Below are 24,139 nucleotides of genomic sequence, written 5' to 3'. Positions count from 1 at the left end.
GCACTTCAAACTAAAATAACAAATGCCTGCCAAAAGCCAGAAGAAACTTTTTGAAACTTTGTAGATACTGCACAATGTCATTGTGGTTAAATTAGCAGGCAGCTGGCCTGGTCCAGTTCTTCTTCAGAATGTCAACTGTTCTGTCCTCTGTGGGAAAAGGGATGAAGAGCCATCAAGTACTGAAATCAGTTAAATTGATCAGGGAGTTAGGCTGCAGCATATATGGAATGGAACGGAACAGAACAGAACTGAACAACAGAACAGAATAGGATAGAATATTTCAGTGGGAAGAGACCTACAAAAATCTAGTCCAAATGCCTGACCATTTCAGGGCTGACCAAATGTTAAAGTATGTTATTAAGGGCATTGTCCAAATGTCTCTTAAATGCTGACAGGCTTGGGCCGTTGACCACCTCTCTAGGAAGCCTGTTCCTGTGTTTGACCACCCTCTCAGTAAAGAAGTGCTTCCTAATGTCCAGTTCAAACCTCCCCTGGGGCAGCTTTCAACCATCCACACACCCCCTGTCACTGGGTACCAGGGAGAAGAGACCAGCACCTCCCTCTCCACTCCCCCTCCTCAGGAAGCTGTAGAGAGCAGTGAGGTTGCCCCTCAGCCTCCTCTTCTCCAAACTAGACAAGCCCAAAGTCCTTAGCCATTCCTCCCAGGATACGCCTTCCAGCCCTTTCACCAGCTTTGTTGCCCTGCTCTGGACACATTTGAGTACCTTAACATCCTTGAACTGCGGAGCCCAGAACTGCACAAGCGGTAGTCAATGCGAGGCCACACCAACGCTGAATACAGTGAGATAATCACCCCTTTTGACCAGCTGGTTGTTTGATGCCCCCCCGGATGCGGTTTGCCCTCCTGGCTGCCAGGGCACACTGCTGACCCACACCGAGCCTGCTGTCAACCACCACCCCCAGATCCCCTTCTGCGGGGCTGCTCACCAGCTACTCCTCTCCCAGTTTATACCTGTGCCCAGAATTACTCTGTCCCAGGTATTCTGTGCCAGAATCTGGCATTTGTTCTTGGGTGGTTTTGTTTTGGTTCTTCTTGTTTGTTTGTTTTATAGCAAGTTTTTGCTTTTTAAAGGGATACACTCCTAGCAACAAGCAATGATCATTTCAATAGACTGTGGCCTTCAAACCGAATCATATCTGTATGTCTGTTTCCAAAGTCCATAATGGAGTAGATGGAAGAGTCTGGAGAGTTTCCCCCAGCCATTATTTAATACATATAGTGTATATTAAAAATTATACATTATATAAATATGTTATTTTTGAAGTATTTCATTTCATCATGCTTTTGGAAAATGTACAGTTATTCTAAAGAGTAAAAAGGTATAATTTTGTACTTTAGTACTACAAACACAGGCTCTTTAGTACATTGATGTCATTGTTATGTAACAATACTGGAATTTTATGTTTCTTTTGTTAATCCTATCAAATTCTAATAGCACCAGAACAGGATGTATGGATTTGATGGTTAGAATAGGCAGGGTAGTATTTTAAGTCCATTCAGTGGCACACTTAGAAAAAAATGGAGGTGCATTTAGTGATGAGCAGTGGCCAAGAAGTTTTTGTGGCTGTGTCAAATGGCACTTTTTTTACGTTACAGTAGTAAGATGGAGACTCAGAACATTAGAAGAGCATTTAATTTAGGTTATTACTTGATATGGATCAGAGTATCAGACAGAAGGGTGAAATAAATAAAGGACTTGTTTAGGATGAACAATTTCCTTTGTTGCTTGGAAATAAACTTTCTATATCTACAAATGCTTAAGACACTACAAAGAGAACAGAGTGGAAATAATTGCTACAAGATGTTTTTGGAAAGCCCTATTAACTGTTGTTCTTCATGTCTATTTTATTTCAGAACATGATAAGAATTCATCATGAGTCCTTTATCTTCATGTACCCTACATCTACATTTAATTGTCTCCAAAAAACCAGACATTGAATTCTTGCCTCATGAGCCTCAAGGAACAACCTGAATCCCCTAGGGTGCATGCAGGGAGAAGGACCAAGGAGGGTTTCTCCAGCAGGGCAGTGGCAGGTGGACCTATGAGATGGAGCAACCCACTCAGGTGGGCTCTAATGGGCAGCCTCTGGTGCTGTCTATGGTACCACTTCCCACCTCACATTGAACCCTGACAATGGGCTGCAGCAATGCACAACTCAAACCACTTGAAAACCTGATGCCTCTGCTGCTGACATTCATGAGTGTGGAAAAGCTGGTACAGGGAAGATCCAGATAGAGTTTACAATCTTTCCTCTGGGACTCCAGAGAAGTTGCACTAGCTTTTCCTCGATCCAAAGTTCCTCACCAAAATAAGCAGCAGTGATGCTGTGCTCCTACAGCTTATCACAATGCTCATGGCCAGGGTACAAAGCTGAGCATTTGATTATGCCTCATGAGGCTGGTTTCGCTGCACTTTTACTAAACAAGAAAAATCCTTCTGCCTTTATTCCATATTGTTTGTGGTCTTATCAGAGTTGCTATGTGGCACAAATCTTTGATATAGAAGAACTAAAAAGGACATTGGCAAAGGGCAAGAAAGGATGGAAAACACTGTTTGTTAAAACTGAAAATACTAAATTTGAAAAAAAAATTAGTTTTTTTTAAAAATACATTTTACTAAGTAAGTCTGTTACATTTGTATCAGCTCAAAACAAGCAGTTCCAACATAGAGAGATTTCATAATATCACCCTAAAGCATGTGTGGCTGCCCTCTGTGGCCTTGTTAGACCTTGGTGTCAGCTGTGACCAGACACAAAAGAAGGAAGTTTATGAAAGGAGCAAACAGTAATGCAACTAGCAAAGTGCAAAGCATGGTATGAACAGGAAGAAGTAGTTGAACGCCCTATATTTAGCAATATAGGCAATTGTCTGCAGTAAAGGCAGACAAATCAACATCTGTAAATTTTTGTGGCAAATCTAGTTTAACTTGTGAAAGTAGGATCTGATTTTTCAGTAGTGGGTCCTCCTCACTTCCAGGAGGTTTTATGTGGGGAATAGCACATCATTAGCCACTTCTGCTGCTGAGAAAAAAACATTTTTGACAGCTTTTGCTAGGATTGATCAAATTCTCTCCATTTAGACCATCCTAACTGGACTCAAGGTCATGAATTTCATTACTTCCTTTTCCTCTTCAGCAAGCAACTTAGTGTCAGTTGCTGTGTTCCTCTAAGAAAACTGCAAAGGTACTTTTCTCAGATGGCAAGGCCACATGAAAAGCTACCATTTTGCTTTGAAAGATTGCCTTTTCCGTGAAAATGTGTTTCTCTAAAAATGTAGTAACAGAACTATTGAAATGCTAGAGTCAAATTCTCCCACAGCCTGCTTCAGCACATTGACTACCTCATTTAGAGTGAGGGAGAACAAACCCACTGCAGAATGGTTCATCTGCAGCTAAACAGTCTCTTTGTTGCCCTTTATAGCCCACATTGATCTATAGTTCATGCTTTCTGGAAACAAAGATTGCTCTCACTAAACCCTTTCTTTTGAAAAACCATCACCTGAAAAGAAAGTGAAAATAGAGAGGAGTGGAGTTAAATATGTACATTGTGAGAGCTAATCTTCTTTAGGAATTCTAGAATTAAACTTCAGATCTCAGCATTATCAGGAGATATTGATCCAAATCTGTCCCACACCACTTCTATCCTTTTTCTGAGAGAAAGAACTACACAATTTCAACCCAGTAGTTACCTATCTTCATTCTTGAGTGACATACCAATATTTCCTACATGTCCACTGTTTTTTGACAAATGAGACATCTTTATCTATATTTTGTTTAGATGTTTGGCTAGATATTATAATCTAGATAACTATAGAGGCATAGAGGCAACCAAAACAAACTGAGCAAAATAAACCATCTTTCCTCTTCAACAGTAACACCTGACAACTACTTTACAACTAAATCACATTACTTCCCAGAAATATTAATGTAATGCCATGAATGCCTCACAGCGCAAGACTTCACAGATGTAAATTGTTGTTACTGCTAATTCTGAACTGCATGTAAGAAGTGAAAATAGCTTACACATGCTTTTGTTACTGAGAGGTCACAGACATTTGGCATGTGACCACAGAGGAAGGGAAGGGATGCCACAGACCACCCTGAACCCTTCACACAGCAGCCTGCAGGAGTTGCAGCTAGTGTATTTGATTCCTCCTGTAAATGTCCTTCTGGCACAACCTGGGGCTGGCAACGGTTTCTTTCTTTCCAGCCAATACCATCTTTACCACAGCAGTCCCCAGCTGCTGCACAGCTGTCACACCCTCCTTTCCTTATTTCACCATACACTGCTTTTCTCTTCACAAGCAACAAATTCTTCCTCTTGCCTCTCACTTTATTCCCTGGGAAGATCTAGTTCTGCTTATGAGCAGTTGCAAATTTGCGAATTCCAAAGGGTATGTTGTTATAGTAGAGCTCCCTGGATATTCAGGTCTGGTTACATATAAATAAATCTAACAAATAATCTCCGAGTGCAAAATCTGCAGACCTTATGTTTTTATATTCTAAATGCAATCTCACAAATTTTTAGTTTTTTTGTTCTACACTGGAAACACTTTCAAGTTTGAAGAAGGGTAAAAGTGCTAGGAGAACAGTGAAGAAACAGGCTAGAAAAAAATTGTATTTTCAGTTTTATTTAGGGTTTTGAATACTTGTGTATGACAGCCAAAGCAAGCTTGGGAGGTACCCTTTAGTCATCTTTAAAAAATACATATGATGTTAGACAGAAATTGCTTGGCTTTGCCATAGAGTTTGCAGGATTGGCAGGTGTTAGCAAAAAAAATATTAATCATTCCATTCATTGATTAAGGCTGCCTTTTTCCTAGTGCTTGTGTGCAGCAAAATAAAAGATTTCAAGAAGTAACTGAACTACTTAACCTCTCTCTTGCTCATGTTCCAGGCTTTCACTGCTGTCATGTTCCCATCTCACTTGTTCTTCCATCTTACAGCAAATTCTTTACCAAATCAGGGAAGTAAGAGCTACCATGACTATTCTGCACAGGATCTGTTTGAACACCATGTAGAGATAATAAAGACCAACATGTTTGGGGAGGGGGAGACACAGTAGGTCTTTCATGCTCCAGATCATAACAAATGATTTTGGAATCACACATTGCAGTCAGAACTTTCTTATTTCATTCAGATATCTTTCAAAATCTGCCTAAATTAAGCTGTTCTGCTTCTCCATACCCTTTTTTAAAAACCAGTAATATTTACAAGCCAATCTAGAAACCCATTGTTTAAATACAAGAAAGCGTTCACCAGAAAAAATGCTCTAGATGTGACAAATAGAAATACCAGAGAAATGTGCAAGAGATCTCTCTAGATTCAGAAGGTACTATTCAATATTCTTTTCGTCAAAGCTCAAAGTGAGATGCTTATGTGTCTAGAAAATGTGATTGTCCCACTATTGTTTCAATCCCTGCACCTTCAAACCAGCCCTTCCCCGCAAATTTTTTTAGGTACCTGTGCTTTCTGTTAGAAAGAGAATGCCTACCAATTTCAAATAAACTTTTCACCAGCAGTTGAAAAAGTCCATGGAGTACACACCATGAGGCAGCAGGAGTGCATTTGAATAATGAGTGCATTTTTTTTTGATCAAAAGAGGAGCCGAATGGGAAAGAGACAGGTTTTTAAATCCCTATATAACCATTCTCAAATTGAAGATGTCAAGGCAAAATTTATTCTAGTATTTTAAAAACTGAAGGATGCTACATAGGTGACATAACAAAACAATGAGCTTCTTACATAACATTTTGCAGATTTCATTATGTGCCTTAGTTAATTAAAATTACCTGACTTTCCTCAGAATGTAATGTGATAAAGAAAATGTTCACATATAATAAATATAAAATCCATGGAAACCAGATTGTGAAAAAAATAGAAGAAAAGTGGGGATACAAGTACCACCAGCGTAGCCTATTTTAGATCTCTTCCATTTCCTTTATCTTCATATGTTTTCAGATCACTGACATGGATGCTACTATTTTCATATTTTGACATATCTATTCTTCTAATAATTATAATACAATATTGCACTGACAAGCATAAATTTATATCAATGTTTTAAACATATAGGAAGTAGTCCGATCACTTTGTTAAATCACAGAATCATGGAATGGTTTGGGTTGGAAGGGACCATAAAGATCATCTAGTCCAACCCCCCTGCCACAGGCAAAGACACTTTTCACTACATCAGGTTGCCCCATCCAACCTGACCTAGGAACACTTGCAGGGATGCATCATCCAGTTTCTCTGGACAACGTGGTCCGGTGTCTCACCACTCTCATAGTGAAGAATTTCTTCCTCCTATCTATCTATATCTACCCTCTATCAGTTTAAAACCATTAGTCATTGTCTTCTCACCACAGAGCTTGGTAAAAAGTCTCTCCCTGTCTTTCTTATAAGCCCCCTTTAAGTACTGAAAAGATGTAATATGGTGCCCCTGGACCTTTTTCTTCTCTAGAATTAACAACCCCAACTCTCAGCCTTTCTTCACAAGAGAGATGTTCCATCACTGCTCATTTTCATGGCCCTCCTCTGGACCTGCTCCAACAGGTCCATGCCTTTTTTGTACGGGGGACTCCAGAGCTGGATGCAGTACTCCAGGTGAGGTCTCACCAGAGCAGAGCAGAGGGGGACAACCACCTCCCTCAAACCACTGGCCATGCTTCTGTTGATGCAGCCCAGGATATGACTGGCTTTCTGGGCTGCAAGTGCACATTGCTGGCTCATATCTAATTTTTCATCTACAAAAATCCAGTGAAGCTACATTAAAGTCCATAGTTATTTTATATTTTTATACCACTAGTGTTTTTATATAGTTTATCCAAAGCACAATAAAGCAAAACACATAGACTTTCTTTGAAATATCACACTAATGTTCTCAAGTCCAGTAAATTAGTCCCCCCAAGTTTGAGTAACTTGTATTTGTTACTCCTTACAGCTCCTAATGATCTTTTGAAGATCAGTGCTGCTGACAAAAACAAGTTAATCGTTCAAATTATATGTTGTTACTGACTACCTCCTATAATAAAAGTATGAAGTAAAGAAACAGCACATGAGCTGTAATAAATATTTACATAGCAACAAAGTGCCTTTACTAGTGATTGCCAAACAGTAAGTTACCACCTGCTTGAGCCAAAGACGTGTCTTTTTCTTTCGCTTCAAATAATGTCCAGGCACTGCAAAAAGTCATGTGAAGAATTTAAATACTCAACTCTTCCTTAAGAGTGAGTTATTTATTACTTACAAAACTATAGCTAGTATAATGAGATTTTGCAGAACAGTGGATGAAACATTTTTCCAACAATGTGACTTAAATATTGATGCAGTAAAATACAGTGAATCGTATCCTCTTTCTACAAGGAACCAAAACAGAATACTACATTATTGACACACAAAAATATCTATTTCTATAACTACAGTGAACATCAATACATTTCTGCAGTCCATTTATTTACCAAAGAGGCTAGATATAGTGCCTGTATGGTATTTCTTTTCATTTTCTGTTTCAAGGGAAAAAAGCAAAAATATCTTCTATTGAGGGGTAATTAAAAAGTTTTAAATCTGCATATATTAAGACAACTCAATTAGTAATTTAGTTCCATTATTTTTGCACCTCTAACTTAAAAAGAAATAAACCCTTTCTTTCAGCCAGAAGTTTCTGCCATTCAAAATTACTAGAAGACAGTTCACCTATGGAAAGATTAAGTATGAATTTGTAGGGTTTGGGTAGTTTTTTTTCCAAACCCTTGCTTTCCCTATACCTAAAATACCTCTTTCAGAGTAGTACAGAAGTATTAGCCAGTATCAAAACAGACAAGCTTTTTCTTTTTAAAGTGTTGGACTGTAAACATGAAGTATCAGTGAATTATTAGACTCCAGTTGTACATTAAGAATGTGAGCAACATGCTACTGCCAAAAAGCAAAGGGTGTTGAGCACCTCCAGTCTTAACAGTTGAATAATTTGTGTGATTACTTTTCTGTACTTGCACCAAAGAACATTGTCCCAACGCTTATTAAATTTCTATCTGGCTTCCTAATGTCTTCAAAGGCATGCCAAGTACTTGCTTTGTAACTTACTGCGCTCCCACCACATGGAATGTGTACTGAAGGTAGCAAGACAAGACTCACACTACATTTTCAAGGCGGCCAAAGGAGAGAGGTGGAGTATGCACGTATTTGTTTCAGAACGGTGGCCATGCATTTGAAAGGCAGGTGAGTATGAGCAGTCAAAGGAAACTGAAACAACCTTGACAGATTGTCATGGCTTCAGCTTAAACCAAAGCAAAAATGCGGAACACAGCGTGATTTTGAATTAAACTGTGGTTTGCCTCTAAGCGTGTGAAAAAGTGAATGCCCCAGAAGATCAGTGGATCAAGGCTACATGATGTGCTTGGAACGAAAAGTCCCAGGTGGATGCATTCTGTGCCATGTAGAACTCCACGAGACCTTCAAACCCCAGAGTTTCTGAGCCCAGCTAACCGTCCTTAACCCCCCACCCCCCCCCCCAAGATCTCCGTGGGCTTCTCGCCAGCCTCGCAGCGAGCACAAGCCGTGAAGCCCGCAGCCATAGACGTGAACACTTTTTAAATCCTTTTCCTTTTAAAGATAGTCGTGCCAGCCCAAGCCGCCGGCAGCCCCCCAGCCGCAGAGGAGGGCTCCCCGGCAGCACAGCCCGCCTCCCTGCCCCGACCGGGCTGTGCGGCCCGCAGCGATGGGCCGCGCCGGGGCTGGGCCCGCGGCCGCGGGGAGACTTTCTGCCGTCCGCCAGAAACTCTGCGGGCGCTTCCTAGTGCCGGCGCAGGTGAAGGGCGAGCGGGACCACCTGGGCCGGCCCACCTCGCCCCCCGGGCCGGGGCAGCTCGGCGGACCGCCTGGGCCGTTGGCCGCGGCGGGCGGGGCGGACGCGGGCGTTGCCCCCCGCGGGGAGCGCTGAGGAGAATCGAAAGTGAAGGGTAGCCGGCGGGCGGCGGGGGCTGCCGGGCGCTCGGGGGTGGCAGCGCCGGCCGCTGCCTGGCGGGGGAAGAGGCGTGTGGGGCGGCCGGGAACCGGCCGGTGTGTCTGTGGGGTGTGTGTGCGTGTGGGTGCGTCCGTCCCGCAAGTCCTCCGGTCCGGGACTTGAGGGCGCCGCCGCGGAGGCCGGCCGGGCGCTGCCGCCCCAGCCGCCGATGCCCCGGGCAGAGCGGCCGCCGGTGATGCTGTGCCGTATGCCCGGCGTGGCGTTCGTCCCCGCTTTGCTCGTCAGCTGGTCCTCGGCCTCCTTCATCATCTCCTATGCGATCGCCGTGCTGGCGGGGCACGTCGAGCCCCTCGTCCCCTACATCAGGTGAGGCGGGGGGGCGGCGGGAGCGGCCGAGCTGCCGGCGGGGCGCAGGGGGTGACGCCCGGGCTGTGAGGGGGCGGCTTCGCCCGGAGGTGCAGAGGGGCCTTCCTGCCGGCGCCGCGGCGCCTTCCCCCCGAGCTGGGGCCGGGCCCCCCGGTGGGGATGCGGGTCCCCGCAGGGGGAGAGGCGGCGGTGGCGGCGCCTCCCCGTGAGGGGAAGCCGAGCAAGACCCGCTGTGCGCCCCAGTGGCCCATCGCCCCTCCAGCTGCCCGGCCCCCCTGAGAGCCACAGGACCCCCGCGCTGACGGACACGGTAGGACCTGAGTGAGTTTTCCACAGGAGCCAAAGTGTGGTGCGGGCCCGACCCCAGCTAAACTTAAGGAGTAAGCGGTGGAAATGTAGTTTTGATTGTGTAACTCCAGGACTGGCCCAAGTGCATCAGATGGTGACAGGACTGGAAGCCCTACAGTAGCTTTTGTAGGACATTCACACCCACAGACATGCATTTTTAAAATTTCAGCATCGGGACAATTAGTGTAAAAGGCTCCCAGAGAGGTGACTGGCATCACTTTTCTATAACCTTTAGTCATTTAAGTGCAGTTCTGTATAAATCATTGTTTATACATTGGCTTATGTTAACATTTAAATCTCAGCTCTGAAATTACTAGTATTTAGCTCTGAATAGATTAAAGGTAAGCCAGAAAGTCAAGACTGGTCTCTGATATATAGAAGATATAAAAAAAGACTTTAAAATATATTTTTCAAGGTACACCAAGACCTAATTCCTTGAAGGGCCTTATGGATGTGCACAATTTCAGAAGGCTGCTAATCTGATCTGTACATACACATAAATTTGATTGAAAATTAGGGTCTGTCACCATAAGCAAGTGAGATGGTGCAAATGACACTGGAGCCCACAAGAAAGTTGAGCTTCATTCAAACTGAGCCAAAGAAAGTTTGGCTTCATGCTTATGTCAGCAAATTTTTTTAAGATTATCTACCCAAATCTGGACTCAGTTTTTGGAAAGCCTTGTTCTTGCACATGCACAAATACACTACTGCCTTAACAACTGTGGTTATATTCATGCTCTTCCTTGATTACATACACAGTTTTACTGACGTAAGAGTGCTTGTAATCAGTGCAATTTATACATTTTTAACCAAGAAAAATAAACTATTTGATATAACTGTGTCCACACTGAGTTCATGGTTTGTGCTCAGAAGGATTTTGAGGTCCTGTATTAAGAAATTTGACAAATGATATTTCTTATGTTGAAGCCATGTCTTTGAATAAAACATATGAGAGAATAGTAGGGGTTTTTTTCTGTGTAATTGTGTTTGCAGTCAAGTTTTTGACAACCAAGATATCTCAGTTGTGTTATTCTTTTTAAAGAGGTAGATCAAACCTACAAGTCACAGCTGTATAACTCTGATGAATGTATCACAGCTGCCATAGTTATATTAATATAACTGAACATCTCACTGAAAAGATAATTTTTATCCTTCAACTAAGGAATCACAGTAAATGTCTGCATACCCTAAAAAAACCCCAGATGTATAAGGCTGTGCGAGTGATTAAAAAAAACATTAAACCCACTCACATTTCAGGCCCTCTGCATTTGCTCGTGAAGTTTTTTGAAAGACAGTTTACTTTACAACCTTTTAGCACAACAGTTGGACTAAGGATATGCATTAACTGTTGGTGAACAATCTGTAGTAATTCTGAAGGTGCATGGTCTAAGCATATGATCTTCGTAGAAGGTGCATTTGGAAGTAATATGATGATTCCTTCTAAGTACTCAGGCCAACAGTCACACCATAGTTCATAGTGTTATTTTGCAGGTTATTGCTTTAGCCTAAGAAGCTGAATCATGGGATTAAGAACGTGATTTAGTGAAACTTAGAGTGATAAAAAAGAAAGAGGAAGAATGTTGCAACATTTCAGTTGTGCAATATCCTAAAATGAACTATAAAAATTAAATAGAGCTTGTATGGGGAAATTCTGTTTACATGAAGGAGAAAAATACTGACAAATTTTAGTTCAAAATTTCTGTACCTCTTATTTAGATTCCTCAAATACCCGGTATATGCTTTGAAGTAACTTGTTTATTTTATTTGTGTACCATGTAACAGCTATCACAATGAGAGAAAGACCACATCTAAATTTGTCATTGAAACTGTCCTAATGTCTCATCAAGCAAACCATATAAATACATTTCTGGCTAAATAAAAATGAATATGATTTTTTAATTTTCTAGCAGCTGAGGCCTAAAAGATGATTAGATTGTGCCCAAATTAGCTCTTTTCCTCATGCTACTCAAAATCCAAACTAATTTGGATGTGCTGGGGGGGCTGTTTGGTGGTTTGAATTCTCAGTGAAAGAATAAAGGGAATTTTCCTTAAGGTATTTGCTGCCAGTTAGTACCTCTGGATCAGTCAGAAAATCCCTGCAGGCAGAATATAATCTTCCTACTTTAAAAATTTGGGACTTCAGTTTGGAGAGAAATAGTTTATGATAACTGTGAAGAAAATTAGATGATCATGAGTCTTTTGGTCCTAAAATATTTTTTCCCTGTCTCCTCTACCTTCTTGTCTTTCCAGTCTTGAGAAGACTGTTTGACTGTAGAGTTCTACTATATGAGATGGTGACACAAAAATGCTGTCATTTTCATACAGGGTTCCTTGTCTTTTGCATGGTGGTTGTTCTTACCTGTGCACCATTGCAAATAAGTGAGCACACGGTTTTGTTTCATTTGTGCCATTTGCTTTTTTCTTTTTCATGAAAACAAAGTAACAGTTAAAAATAATATTTTTTTTCAAAGCAGCAGACCAGAAGTGAAACAAGAATGTAACTAAGTCTTCATTTAGCTTCAGAGGTTTTTTAGTGCAAAATATGGGATTAAAAAGACTGTGTCCCTAAAAGTCCAGTGCAGTAGTTTGTAAATACATTGCAGATATGATACAGTATTCTTGGTATGAAGTTTCTTGACAGCATACATCTAAGATTATTGAGTTTCAAAATCAACAACAGCAAAGTTCATCTATGAAGATTTAGGTTGAGAAAAGCTTTAATTAAAAAATGAATGGAGTTCAGTGCAATTTCAGGTTATTTGGATTGCTCTTATGATGTGAAGTGTTCCAAGAACTTCAAGTGACTTTCTTTGCATGTGCCAATTCCATTCTTTTTTCACCTAAGATCCTTCAAAAGCTTTGAAGTGATCACAGTCCTGTACTTAGCACAGAGCATTTTCTGGTTTGCAAAAGTCCTTCACGATTGTCACAAGTGGCCTACTTTTTAAATGGAGTCCTTTGTGATATTAATGAAAACACTCCAGAAACATGAGGAAAAGATGTGAAGTTGAATGTTAAAAATGGGCTAAATGAAGCATAGATTTTCAAAAGTGTCAGACAAAAAAAAATAATTAGTGTTACTGTACTGTTTTCATAAATTCCACTATCAAAGAGAAACAGAGTACAAGCTGGAGCAAGTCTTCAGAAAGCATTACAACAAGAAAATTCAGATGAATAGGGATTCAGAATGCTTGAGAAGTTGTAAAAACTTGTCTAAAAGCCTGGTCCAAGCTTTTGTTATCTGAGACTTCGGAACCAATCTGGTCAAACAAAATACAAGATTTTTCTCTATTTTTTGCACCAGTTTTTCATAGAAATGGGTTCTCCCTTTACCCTAAGCTTCCTCCCGTTCTTGACAAATCATCTTAGCAACTGATTACAGAAATGCTTCTGTAACTTAGAAAGGGGTTGAGAGCAAATAATTAACTTCTAAAAAAATAACTGTTTTAATATGGTCATACTTTCCTGGCTTGAACTTAACAAAATTGTCAAAATCTGTAAGAATGATTACTTATGTAGGGAGTGCTTTCTCTTCTGGGTGTTAAAAGCGCAGGCATTCATGCTGAGCAGCTGTCATTTTGGCTGTATGCAGTGGTAGGTTTAGAAGTTTAACACTGAAAACTAATCCAGCCTCACTGCTGGAATGAAGAGTATTCCTCTTCTTGAATCACGTAAAACCCCCTCTAGCTAGTACCTACTTGTCCCATCATACACCTAAGAAAAAGTTTTGTTCTCAGAATCTTTGCTCAGTTTCCACTGAGCTTTGAATTAGCTTACGTGTTTTATGTTTCTGACAGTAGAGTTCCTTGGGTGCCTGTGTTTACACACACAGTTGTGCCTCCTGGTACTGCTGAGTAACTGAAAACTCAGCTCACACCCAAATTATGTAAAGATTTATGGGCTACATGTTTGCCATTGGCTTGCCCAACAGACCCTGATCAAATAGGTATCAACTGATTGTACGTTAGACAAGAAAAAATAGCGTAAAGAGGTGATGGCATCACAGTATTCTTCTTTCAACAGAGCACTCACCTTGTATAAAAAAGTTCTGTTTGAGGGAACTTGAACCCATGTACTCCCAAGAGTATGTCCTTCCAGCAAGGAAAGGGCATTCTCTGGGTTGGGTGTTTGCACATATGAAGGGAAAAGAGGGAAGAGGATTCTATGATGAAGGTATTCTGTTTTCTACGTAACATATTTTGTATATATGTATACATTTTTCATATATATGTATACATTTATGTATGTGTATCAGTTCTGTAGATATTCTCACACTCATGCTCCATCTGTCCCAGTGAATTTCTAATTATCCCCTATAAGGATGAATTGCTTCAGCAGAAGAGACTTACATTACCTTGCTCATAGAGTACTCTTAAGCTCTATCTATATTAGTAAATTAAACTGTGCCTAAGAAGCTTCCTGGGCATTGGAATGTAATTGCTCTCATGGGGTAAAGTCCTTTCAAACAAATCAGGTAGTAAAGCCCAATTCTCTCACATCTTAGGATACTGAATGCATTAGATATGTTTTACTCTAGTATCATGATGTTAGCAGGTAAAAGAAATGTAATTTTTAAAATGTTATTTATGTAATAGTTTATGGCATTCATGATCGAAGTATCACTCTGTCACATCCTTGCATATTGCATACAAAAAAGGAAGAAATACAGTTCAAATAGTGTGCTAAAAATCTGATTTCTTTCTAAAAAAAAAGATTCAGTACTACAAATGGAGCTTAAAGTGTGCAGCAGACAACATTCCAATTTATATATTTAAATGTCTTACGCACATAGCAGCAGTTCACATAAGTTACATTTCTCCTGGGCTTTCATGTGTACATGTCAGTTATGTTTCACGGATCTAAATTAACTTCTAATTTCTTTCTCTTCCTGCTTCAGTGACACTGGGACTAAACCTCCAGAGAGTGGTATCTTTGGTTTTATGATTAATATTTCAGCACTTTTAGGTATGTATAAGATACTCATTTTGAACACAGCACAGAAATGAAAACTAGCAAAAGCTGTCTGCTTACACTGCAGTCTATACAATATTCTGCAGAAGAACTACGCCACTGTGAATCAGACAGTTGGAAGTTATACCTAGAGGGCCAGGCCCTTAGGGTCAGTAAGTGCAGGCTTAGAGGCGCTTCTGTCTATTTTAAGATCATCTCATCAGTGCAAAGTAGTCAATGCAGCTGGAAATAGAAAGTGGAAGAAAGATGGCATCATTACTTTGCAAAAACTGTATCTTTGATGTAGGGAGACATTAAGTTCTAGGATGCTGCAGCAAAGGGAAGAACAGTGTTGAAGCAACACCTGGTTTCCTCCACAAGATGCCTACTCCTCTACTAAATGTCTACTGGCCTTGAATCGTGAGGTTTGGCATTTTCTATTCACATTTAGGTATGAAGGATCAAGAGCTCTGTACCTCTGTGTACATGTAGTCTATGATGGCCTTCACGTAAAGTAAAAATCACATATTCTACCTTTTCTAAGAACCTCATTCAGTCACACTATCTCGATGTGTTTCGTATAACCTTGTGCCTGGAAAGTTACCTGATTTGTTTTTCCAAATGTACATAGACTGAAACTGTGTTCTGTGTTACTGAACCGTGAAATACAGTCTACAGATTATTATATCCTGATGAACCACGATCTTCTCATTCAGTAGAGGTGGTTGTCAGGAGTGGACTGCATATTGGGGTCACACAGGCTAGAATAAAATCTGTGTGTAGGGGTTTGGGGGTGCTGTTGTACTAAAGAACAGCCAGAATTGGCCCCGAAGCTTTGAAAGTATTTTCTGGATACACAGCTAGTTATATTTTTTTTCTGTTTACACTCCACCAAACTGTATTAATTCTTCAGGGCATCCATTATAAGGAGATGTAGTTCTGGTACAAGACTGCATATCAGAGCAGAATAAATTCTCCCACTTCTATGGTTCATCTCCCTGTAACATCTGTTCCTAATGTGGAATGCCAGTGCCTCTGTGCCTAAAACACACAGGAGAATGGGATTTAAATTAGTGTTTTTCTTGAAGTGATGTGCAATTATTTCTAGATAGCTTTGATGTACAATGTTAAGACATTTCTATCTGGAAGTAATACACTTGAAATTCACTACCTTTCTTCACCCCAGTAAAGGTAGTAGTATTTGTTGTGTTATGCTTATAATTTTATTCTGTATGCTAATGTGTTAAAGGGCTAGGTGTTAAAATATAAGCAATGCATAATCATTGAACAAAATATGTATTTTTTGGTTTTCAGGTGTAATTACAATGTACATCAGGTATTTATTAATAGAGAAGCAAAATGAGTCATCGCACTTTGTTAGGTCTTCGTGCAACGTGTTTTCATTGTGTATTGGATTGATGGGCTGTATTGGAATGGGCATAGTTGCAACTTTTCAGGTATGACCATAAATTTAATATCATAAATGAAACTGAAGTTGTTTTCTCAGTTAAAAAATCAAATAGATAAAAGTGTTAACTTTATCCCAGTGTGGACACTTGGCAAATGGAGTAAGAATGTCTTTCTTGTTCCTGCCTTTTCCAGTAGCTTTAAAAAGACAGATCTGCTTTCTCCCTATATACTAGATCTTTTGCTTATGCAGTTATGTCAGTAACGGGTTTTATGTGTGCTTGTCTTGTAACATGTCTGCACTAGAATACTTAATATGGAAGCTTTTGCTGTAAAATTTTTACTATGAATTTAAAATTTAAAAGAATTCCAAATTTAAAAAAGCATGTGAATGTAATCAGCATTACCAGACAGACAAAACAATGGTCTCCAGACAGGAAAGACATTAAAATATGTAATGAAAGGATATAGATGTGTTTTCACGAATCAGTAAAATAGCACTGTAGTAGGTCAGATCATAGCATAAGTTTTGCTATGCTCTGGTGACAGAAAGGAGCTTTAAAGCTAATTTACCTGTCTGAGACTGGATTCCAAGGTGGCATAACTCTGTATCTGTAATTTTTGAAATATTTAGAATACAATAATTTCTCTTGAATCTTAATCTGTTTTGTTACGGGATATCCACTCTGCTTGTTTGTGTTTTAAAGGACAGAATCTTCCATAGGTAGAGTATTGTAAAAATATAGGCCACATATAGTGATACTGGAATTTTATACACATTTTCACTTGTTGTGGAACTTGAATAGAAGCGGCTGATGATGTGCAGAAGAGTAAGGGGGTTGAATAATTCAAGAGTCTGACAGTGTTAAGACCTTCATATCAAGAGCTTATTTTAGGTAACAGTTTGGGGTTTTTTAAATATATAACTGATTTTCTGCTGACTTATTTCCTGGAGCCTTGTGGCTCGCCACTGAGTGTGTGGGGTGGAGCTACAGCAGTCAGTCACTAGTTAGAACAGATCCCATGAAACTTTATCATGCCAGTTAGAGTATGGCCACACAAATGCAGATTAGACTTCCAATGCAAAATGATGAAAATCTTTGACAACTTAAAGGGATGAAGGAGGTATAGGAACATCTTAAGAAAAGCACAAGCCATTTCCTGTTTGTGGAAACTGTAATTGGTAATAGACCAGCTGTTGAACAGTACTAAAATTGATCTATGCTTTTATGTGAACACGGGAAAGGACTTTGACCTGGGCTTTGGACATGGTTAGTTAACCTCTTTGAGCTACTCTTTTTCCATTTCCTTTCATCTTCCCTATGTAGACTGTTGGGAGAAGGGACTACTTCCCATTGTTTGTACATGCCCAGCATAATGTATCTACTGTCTTCTCAGGGCTCATTGATTCCTACCCCTGTACAAATAGTAGCAGCTAACCATTGTGCTGATTCTCTTTCCAGGAGCTGTCTGTTCCCAGTGTCCATGACATAGGAGCTTTGGTGGCGTTTGGCTCCGGTGTTGTATACATTACACTTCAGTCTATAATCTCTTACAAGTCCTGTCCACAATGGAACACTTACTTTGTGTGTCACATAAGGATGGCCATATCTGTAATATCATGCATTGCTTTCATTCCCAGTATCCTTTATGGTGTATCCCATGATTTTCCCTTTATGCGTTCATGATTTTCCTTTTAAGTTAAACCATTGCTGATTAAGGATGAAAATGAGGTTACAATCTTGGCTTAGGGCTATCTAATATTTCTGCTATAATAATGCATATAGCATGTCGAGACACCATTAATAGCATAAAGATGGGTTTCAGGGTCTTCTAAAAAGCTGTATCTCTTCTGTCAGCGGTATATTTAAATCTAATGCCCCAGTGTTCTTCATAGGATCATACAATAATTAAGCTAGACCAACCTTCCAACTTCCTTCATTTGAAGAAGGGTATGGAGAAGGGCCTGGAAAAGGGGAACACCACTTCTAAAATGAACCTAACATACGAACATATAAAATACAGTTGGCATACACAAGATTTCCTTCAAGCCTAAGCGGATGCTTTTGATCGTGCTGGTCGGTGCTTGGTTTCACTAGATGCCTCCCATAGAGACGCGCTCAATACACTTGTTGCCTTTTCCCACAGCCTGCTAAAATTAGTCATCCCATTGATTTTATTGGTCTTTAGGTGATCTCCCAGTGTTGAAAAGTGGTCACAGCAGATCATCACATCAGCCAGGCAGCTACAGCCTGCTTTTGGTTTTAGCAGCTGTGAAGGTGCTTTTAAAGAGGACTGCAATCCTGAGAGAAGGTTGTACAAATATATCAAGGCACCTATTGTGGACCAATGGAAACCAACATTCCTTCCAACAAAACCTTCCAACTATGCAGGACTCTATTCCCACAGTTCTCAATCACGAATGCGATCTAAGTTTTGGAATGTCTCTCCTTACCCTCTGTACTTTGGAAGAAGTCACAGAAACCTTTATTATTGCAGAAATTTGTTTTGATTGCTGCTATCAGTTACCTTTCAAATAATGTGTTTAATTTACTTGCCTTCTTAATACTTTGATCTGATATTTTGGCTGTTCAGGATCTCCTGTGTTACAGAACGGGGAAAGAGGGCCTTTTTTTGTAAGGAGACATTTTCTCTATTACTCACTGTAAACTTTTATATCTTCCTTTACGCTGTTTTTTCCCAGTGATTGTGTTTGCTTCAGAAATCTCCATGACAAAAATTGATTGGATTCCAGGTGAAAAGGTAAAATATCATTAGATAGCCAACTTACCCTGTGTCATATTATTTGGGGTATGCTGTTATGTTTATCTGAAAGTGTATAGCAAAAACTTCAGTGACTTTAAATAGTACATTATCATAAACAGATTTGTGAAATCTCACTGATCTGTGCAATGTTGGTTTTCAGTTATTTATTCATTAGAAAACTGTCTGCAGCTGGGGTAAGAAAACTTGTCATGGATGGGTCAGTCTTGAGAGTTAGACTTTCATTTTAACGAAGCATTTGAAACTTACCCACAGAATAAATTGTTTAAAAAAAAAAGAAGAAAATTCTGGAAGAAGTGTGTTGTTCTACTTCCTTTTATAGTCACATTTCTTGAAAATGAACTTCACACATGGAACAGAAGTGAACCAATTTTGATTTTGAAATTTTTGGGGTTTTTTACAACATTTGTTTTCTCAGCTTTTTCACCATTCTTTATTAAATAGGCCTTACTATTGTGATAAACGCTGTGGGGTCTGATATGGAGCATACTAAAGTTAATATTAGGTATGTGGATTGATTTCAGTGTTCTCAGAATGGTATCTATGAAAGGTAAGTTTCCTTTTTGGACAAACTTTGCCACATGGAGGTATTCAAAAAGCGGGTTGAATTATGCAAGGAGTGTATCCTGCTTGAAGTGCTTAATAAAAGCAGATTTGACAAATGCGCCTCAACCAAACAGTGGCAAAGCAGCCGTGGGATAAATCTTCACAAGCCGGTAATCTTAGTAATATCTGCCTCTTGAGGTTTCTTTCACTGAAGATGGCAAGGATGAGAAAATGTTTGTACTGAAACAGGTGACCTATTTCTTGATGGCATATTAAGAAACACTTTACATTCTGTTTGTGTCATATTCCATAGATTTTCTATGATGATCTACTTAAAAACAAAGGTCTTGTCAGGAACTCATATAAGGGTAGCTGTCCATTTTAAAATGTGAGAATTTACTGTAAGGGACAGTACTACTGAACGCAATGGCTCTAAGTAAAAGTTTTGAATACGGGCATTTTGGTATCTTTGCATAAGAACTAATTTTTTATCAGGTGCAAATTATATTCAAGCTATGTCTTGAATTTGTGCTAATTGTAGTTCTCTTGTTAGTGCACATTTTTATGTTAGGGCACAAGATATGTTGCTTAATGGAACATGTGCAACCTTGATAAATATACTTACCATCTGTAAAAACTAAATCTGAATTGACTTTTATACATCAGGGTACTGGGATGATAAGTCGTAAGTCTTAGAATATTTGTTGAATTTACAGAGGGAAAAGTCTATTTTTATAGCATTCTGCAGTTATTTTGTTTAATTTTTCTTCAATTTTTTTTTTAATGTCTTATTCTGTCAGGATTATACTTACCATTTTGTGAGTGCGATCTGTGAATGGATGGTGGCCTTTGGGTTTATCTTCTTCTTTTTAACATTCATTAGAGATTTTCAGGTGAGTATCTACATATTTTAGTAGTGACTAAGAAGTGCTATGAATTGTATAACAGCAAATGCAATAGAAAATTACCATTCTTCATCTCAGCTAGATTACCAAAGCCATACAGAAACAAATTTTATCAGTCACAGAACTGATTTCTGTCCACCTAATGAATATTTTCCCCTGGGTTTTAAAACATACAAATCTGTTTTATTTATCAGTTTAGTAGGTGTCTGGTCTTGAAAATTATTCAGTAAATTAGTATCTTCTACTTATTTACCAATCTTTTTGTAGAAAGAAGCCCTCTAAAGGTGAAACAATACCAAAATAAATGATGCAACTAAAACTACATTTCTTTCTACCTGACGGATTTTATATAATAATACAATGCACTTCAACCATAGATGTTTACTTTCTTTTTAAAAATTACACATTTTGATATATGTTCCCTCACAATTCAAAGAATAGAAAATACTTTTTAAAAAGTATTGACGTGAAAACCTGGTTTGTGTAGCTGGATCTGGTGATGCATCAAGACTGACTTTAAGGAAGAGAAAATATTAGATCAGTTAAAAAGAAAACAAATTTATATGATTGTGAAAGGTGTGCCTTGAACTTACTTTCACAAGTTTTGTCTTGCCCAGCTCTTGTTGTTTACACAGCATGTTCTAGCTGCAGTGTTTCATGGGGTTTTTGTTTGGTACAGGGATACAAAATGCTGGAAATACCAGTGTGTGAGGCTTAACTTTGGCAAAAGAACTTGTTAAAAAAAAAAAAATAGAAACATTGCTCATGGCAAGTTCTTTCTGGAGATTACTCCAGACAAAACCTCCTGGATATTACTGTAGGTGTTTGGAGGATAGTGACCGCCTTACCCTTCTCAGACTTCTGGATTTTTTTCCCCATAAAGTAGTTGGATCTTTGCAAGACTGGAGTAGAGAGCTTAAGGTAGAAAAGACTGAGAACTGCTGCTTTATACCATAATTGCGTAGATGAACTAACTCAGTTGTAATCACTGTAGGTATTGTACCACATATGTAGGTCTTTCATATATACCATTGACTCACAGAAAGCCGAAAACTAGATCCAAGCATTTGTGTAACTGTAGAAGTAATAATTCAGATCACATATGTGAGCCAATTGGTGCTGTGATAAATTCCTGGAAACCATATCCAGAATTTCTGGAAGTGGGAAGGGAGGAAAAATAGTGAGAACCCTCTAAGTCCTCTGGCATCAAAGTTTGACATCAGATCGTGTAAAAATTTGTAGTTAATTTATAATTTAATTGCTTCTTCACTTATGTGCTTGCTCAGCATGGAAGTGGTTAATACTTACATATAATCTCTACATAACATTCATAAGCATATACAGGAATCAATTTTCAACTAAGAATTCAGAGTTAACATACATTTTGCTAACTGATAGCAAACATTTCTACATCTGTTTACTTTTGACTGAGAGTACTGCATAGACTATGGCTGTAGGGCCTTCCCATAATAATAATAATAAAAAAGCTAAGTTCTACAGAACAAAATGCTTTTTTAAGAAACAATAATTGTTCAAAAGTATGCAATCTTAAAGGCATATAATTGCCTGCTAAAGCTGACAAAAATATTAAAGTACCATTCAGAAATGCATGCATCATTAAATTTACCATTTTAGGGGGGAGGTGTTTATTGCCAGTCCATCACTCTCTGATGTCTAGATATATGATGGCATCTCTTTTCTCAAAAGCCAAGCTTTTCCCTTGGAGATACATATTTGCAAAGAATGCTGTAGTCCGCAGACTAGCTAAATTAGTTGATAAGTCTGCTTCAGACCATAGAAGTGTTCAACACTGAAAGTTTATATCAATATTGTGAACATAATAAATAAGAGGAAGTGATGGAATTAAACTAAACAGAAATGCAGACATTTTAAATTACAGGCTATATAATAGCATGAAACCCAATGTTAGTGTTTGACAATGACAGAAAGGTACTATCTCTATGCTCTTTTTGTCCTAACCAGTACTCACAGAAAGCCAGACTATTAATTCAGAAAAAACAAACACCAGACTCTAAGAAAAATAAGCCTTCTTTTTTCTTAATTTCTTACTGTATGCATTTCACTTAAATACATTTTTTGTTTTATCTTCATGTACTTTATATCACAGAACTGTAAAATTAATTTATCTTAAGCTGATCTTGTTTTATTTTTCTTTTAGAAAGTTTCTTTAAGGATATCAACAGAAATATGTGAAGACTCCTGATAGTGGAAAAATTTATATTTTTTATATATGAATATTCTAGGTTTCTTTTTACTTACAGAAAAATGTTGCACAGGGATAGGGATTTATAAAGTTCTATAAAGAACCCATGCCATTATCTCCGCAACATCTATAACAACATCCACTAAACATTTTAAAAATTCACAGTAATGTTCCTGCTACCTTTTTGCAATATTTTGTATTTTTATAATGTTTGATATATTAAAAATACTGTAATAGAAGCAATCTGTAGAAGCACCTGAAAGTCATTCAAAGACTTTGATCTCCTCAGCTGTTCCCTTTTTGGACGTATCCGTACTTTTTCATTTGTTATAGTCTGATTAGTCACATTAGTTTTAACCTTCAGAAAGTACATTTTGCAAATAGTTAGGAAAGTTTAAAGACAATGAAAACACTAAAGCTGAATTCCCGCTCTATTGAGTTGCAAGGACTGTGGAGGAAGGTGTAAGCAGAAGTGGGCATCTTTGTTTCAGGACTAGAAATTTGCAGTTAGTACATGGCAACACTATGCTACACAGTTCTGATAGTGGACACTGTACACAAATGCAAATCCTAGGAGAAGTTTAAACTACTGCTTGAAAGAGGTTTTCTAATCATCACTCTAATGTATGTTGTAAAAGTCTACTCCTTTTTCCCCTTTATGCACTGCTGGCTGTAGGAAGCTTAAAACTGGTGGGAATAGAAAGTAAATTTACAGTTATGCATGATCTGCTAAAGAGAAATCTTACTGCAATTTGGTTAATACAAAGCAGAAGCTCTCCAGCCTGTGTTTTAACCTACAGTGATGGAATGAAGAGGGCTTCCAAAAAGTCATTGGGATTGAATGGCAAAGAGGAAGAGGCACCAGTTCTTCTCAGGTGTTCAGTTGTATGTGTATGAGTATTGTACATCTATAAAACATGAAAAAAAACCCTGGAGAGCTTCTGTAGTGAAGATACGGCATATTTGCTGCTATAAACTTACTTCTGTAATGAAAGACTTGGAAAGGCACGTTGCAATTATCTGGAGGCAAAAGGGTCTTTTGTGGATTGATTCACTACCTCCATTTAGTGCATTAACCACTTAGCTATCAATCAAGCTCTCTGAAAATTACATTTACCATGGTCTATCACAGTTTATGCAGAAATATTGATGATTTCTAATTTTTCATGAGATAAAACAAATGTGTGTTTTGGATAGTGATGCCTTAACACTAGTCATCTGTTGATATTTCCTTTAATATGTATTTTAAACTGTATTAAATTCAGCTGTTTCACAACTTAAGAGTCCATGTTTTCTTTATAAGTACTTCAAAATAAAAATAGTAAAAATGTTTTTCACTGGCAGATTTACTTTCCACAATATTCAAGTTATCTTGCAGATGTTTATAATTACAATTCTGTTAAAAATCAACTCCAGTACTGACTAAATGCAAGACTTAGGTCTTGCTGATTAGCTGTCCTGCCAGGACACACGTTCCTTCAAGTGAAGACCAGAAATGCTCACAAGAAAATGTATACCAACCACAAAATGTGAGATCCTGTTACTTTGAAGGCCGTGTTAAGAAAAGACCGTATTTCTCGGAGCATTGTCTATTGTTCTTTTATTGCTTTTCCTAACTTTCTTAAAC

At 38.8% G+C, this 24,139-nt stretch overlaps 1 protein-coding gene across 3 annotated transcripts; it reads left to right on the top strand.

Annotated features, from left to right (window-relative positions):
- Positions 1-8,843: 8,843 nt before the first annotated feature.
- Positions 8,844-23,788, top strand: DRAM1 (DNA damage regulated autophagy modulator 1). 3 transcript variants are annotated; one of them, XM_056341729.1, is made up of 8 exons: positions 9,213-9,348; positions 11,947-12,075; positions 14,594-14,661; positions 15,961-16,103; positions 17,517-17,694; positions 18,758-18,816; positions 20,184-20,276; positions 22,468-23,788. In XM_056341729.1, exons 2-8 carry the CDS (start codon positions 12,002-12,004, stop codon positions 22,510-22,512), a joined length of 660 nt encoding a protein of 219 aa, XP_056197704.1. In that variant the 5' UTR covers positions 9,213-9,348; positions 11,947-12,001; the 3' UTR covers positions 22,513-23,788. The 3 variants fall into 3 exon arrangements, with proteins under 3 accessions (XP_056197702.1, XP_056197704.1, XP_056197703.1); XM_056341727.1 differs by lacking the exon at positions 11,947-12,075 and having other exon boundaries at positions 8,844-9,348; XM_056341728.1 differs by lacking the exon at positions 9,213-9,348 and having other exon boundaries at positions 9,396-12,075.
- The last annotated feature ends 351 nt before the right edge of the window (positions 23,789-24,139 follow it).

Source organism: Falco biarmicus, chromosome 5, assembly GCF_023638135.1.
Source record: "Falco biarmicus isolate bFalBia1 chromosome 5, bFalBia1.pri, whole genome shotgun sequence".
NCBI classification, from domain to species: domain Eukaryota; kingdom Metazoa; phylum Chordata; class Aves; order Falconiformes; family Falconidae; genus Falco; species Falco biarmicus.
This window is presented reverse-complemented; position numbering and strand designations above follow the sequence as displayed.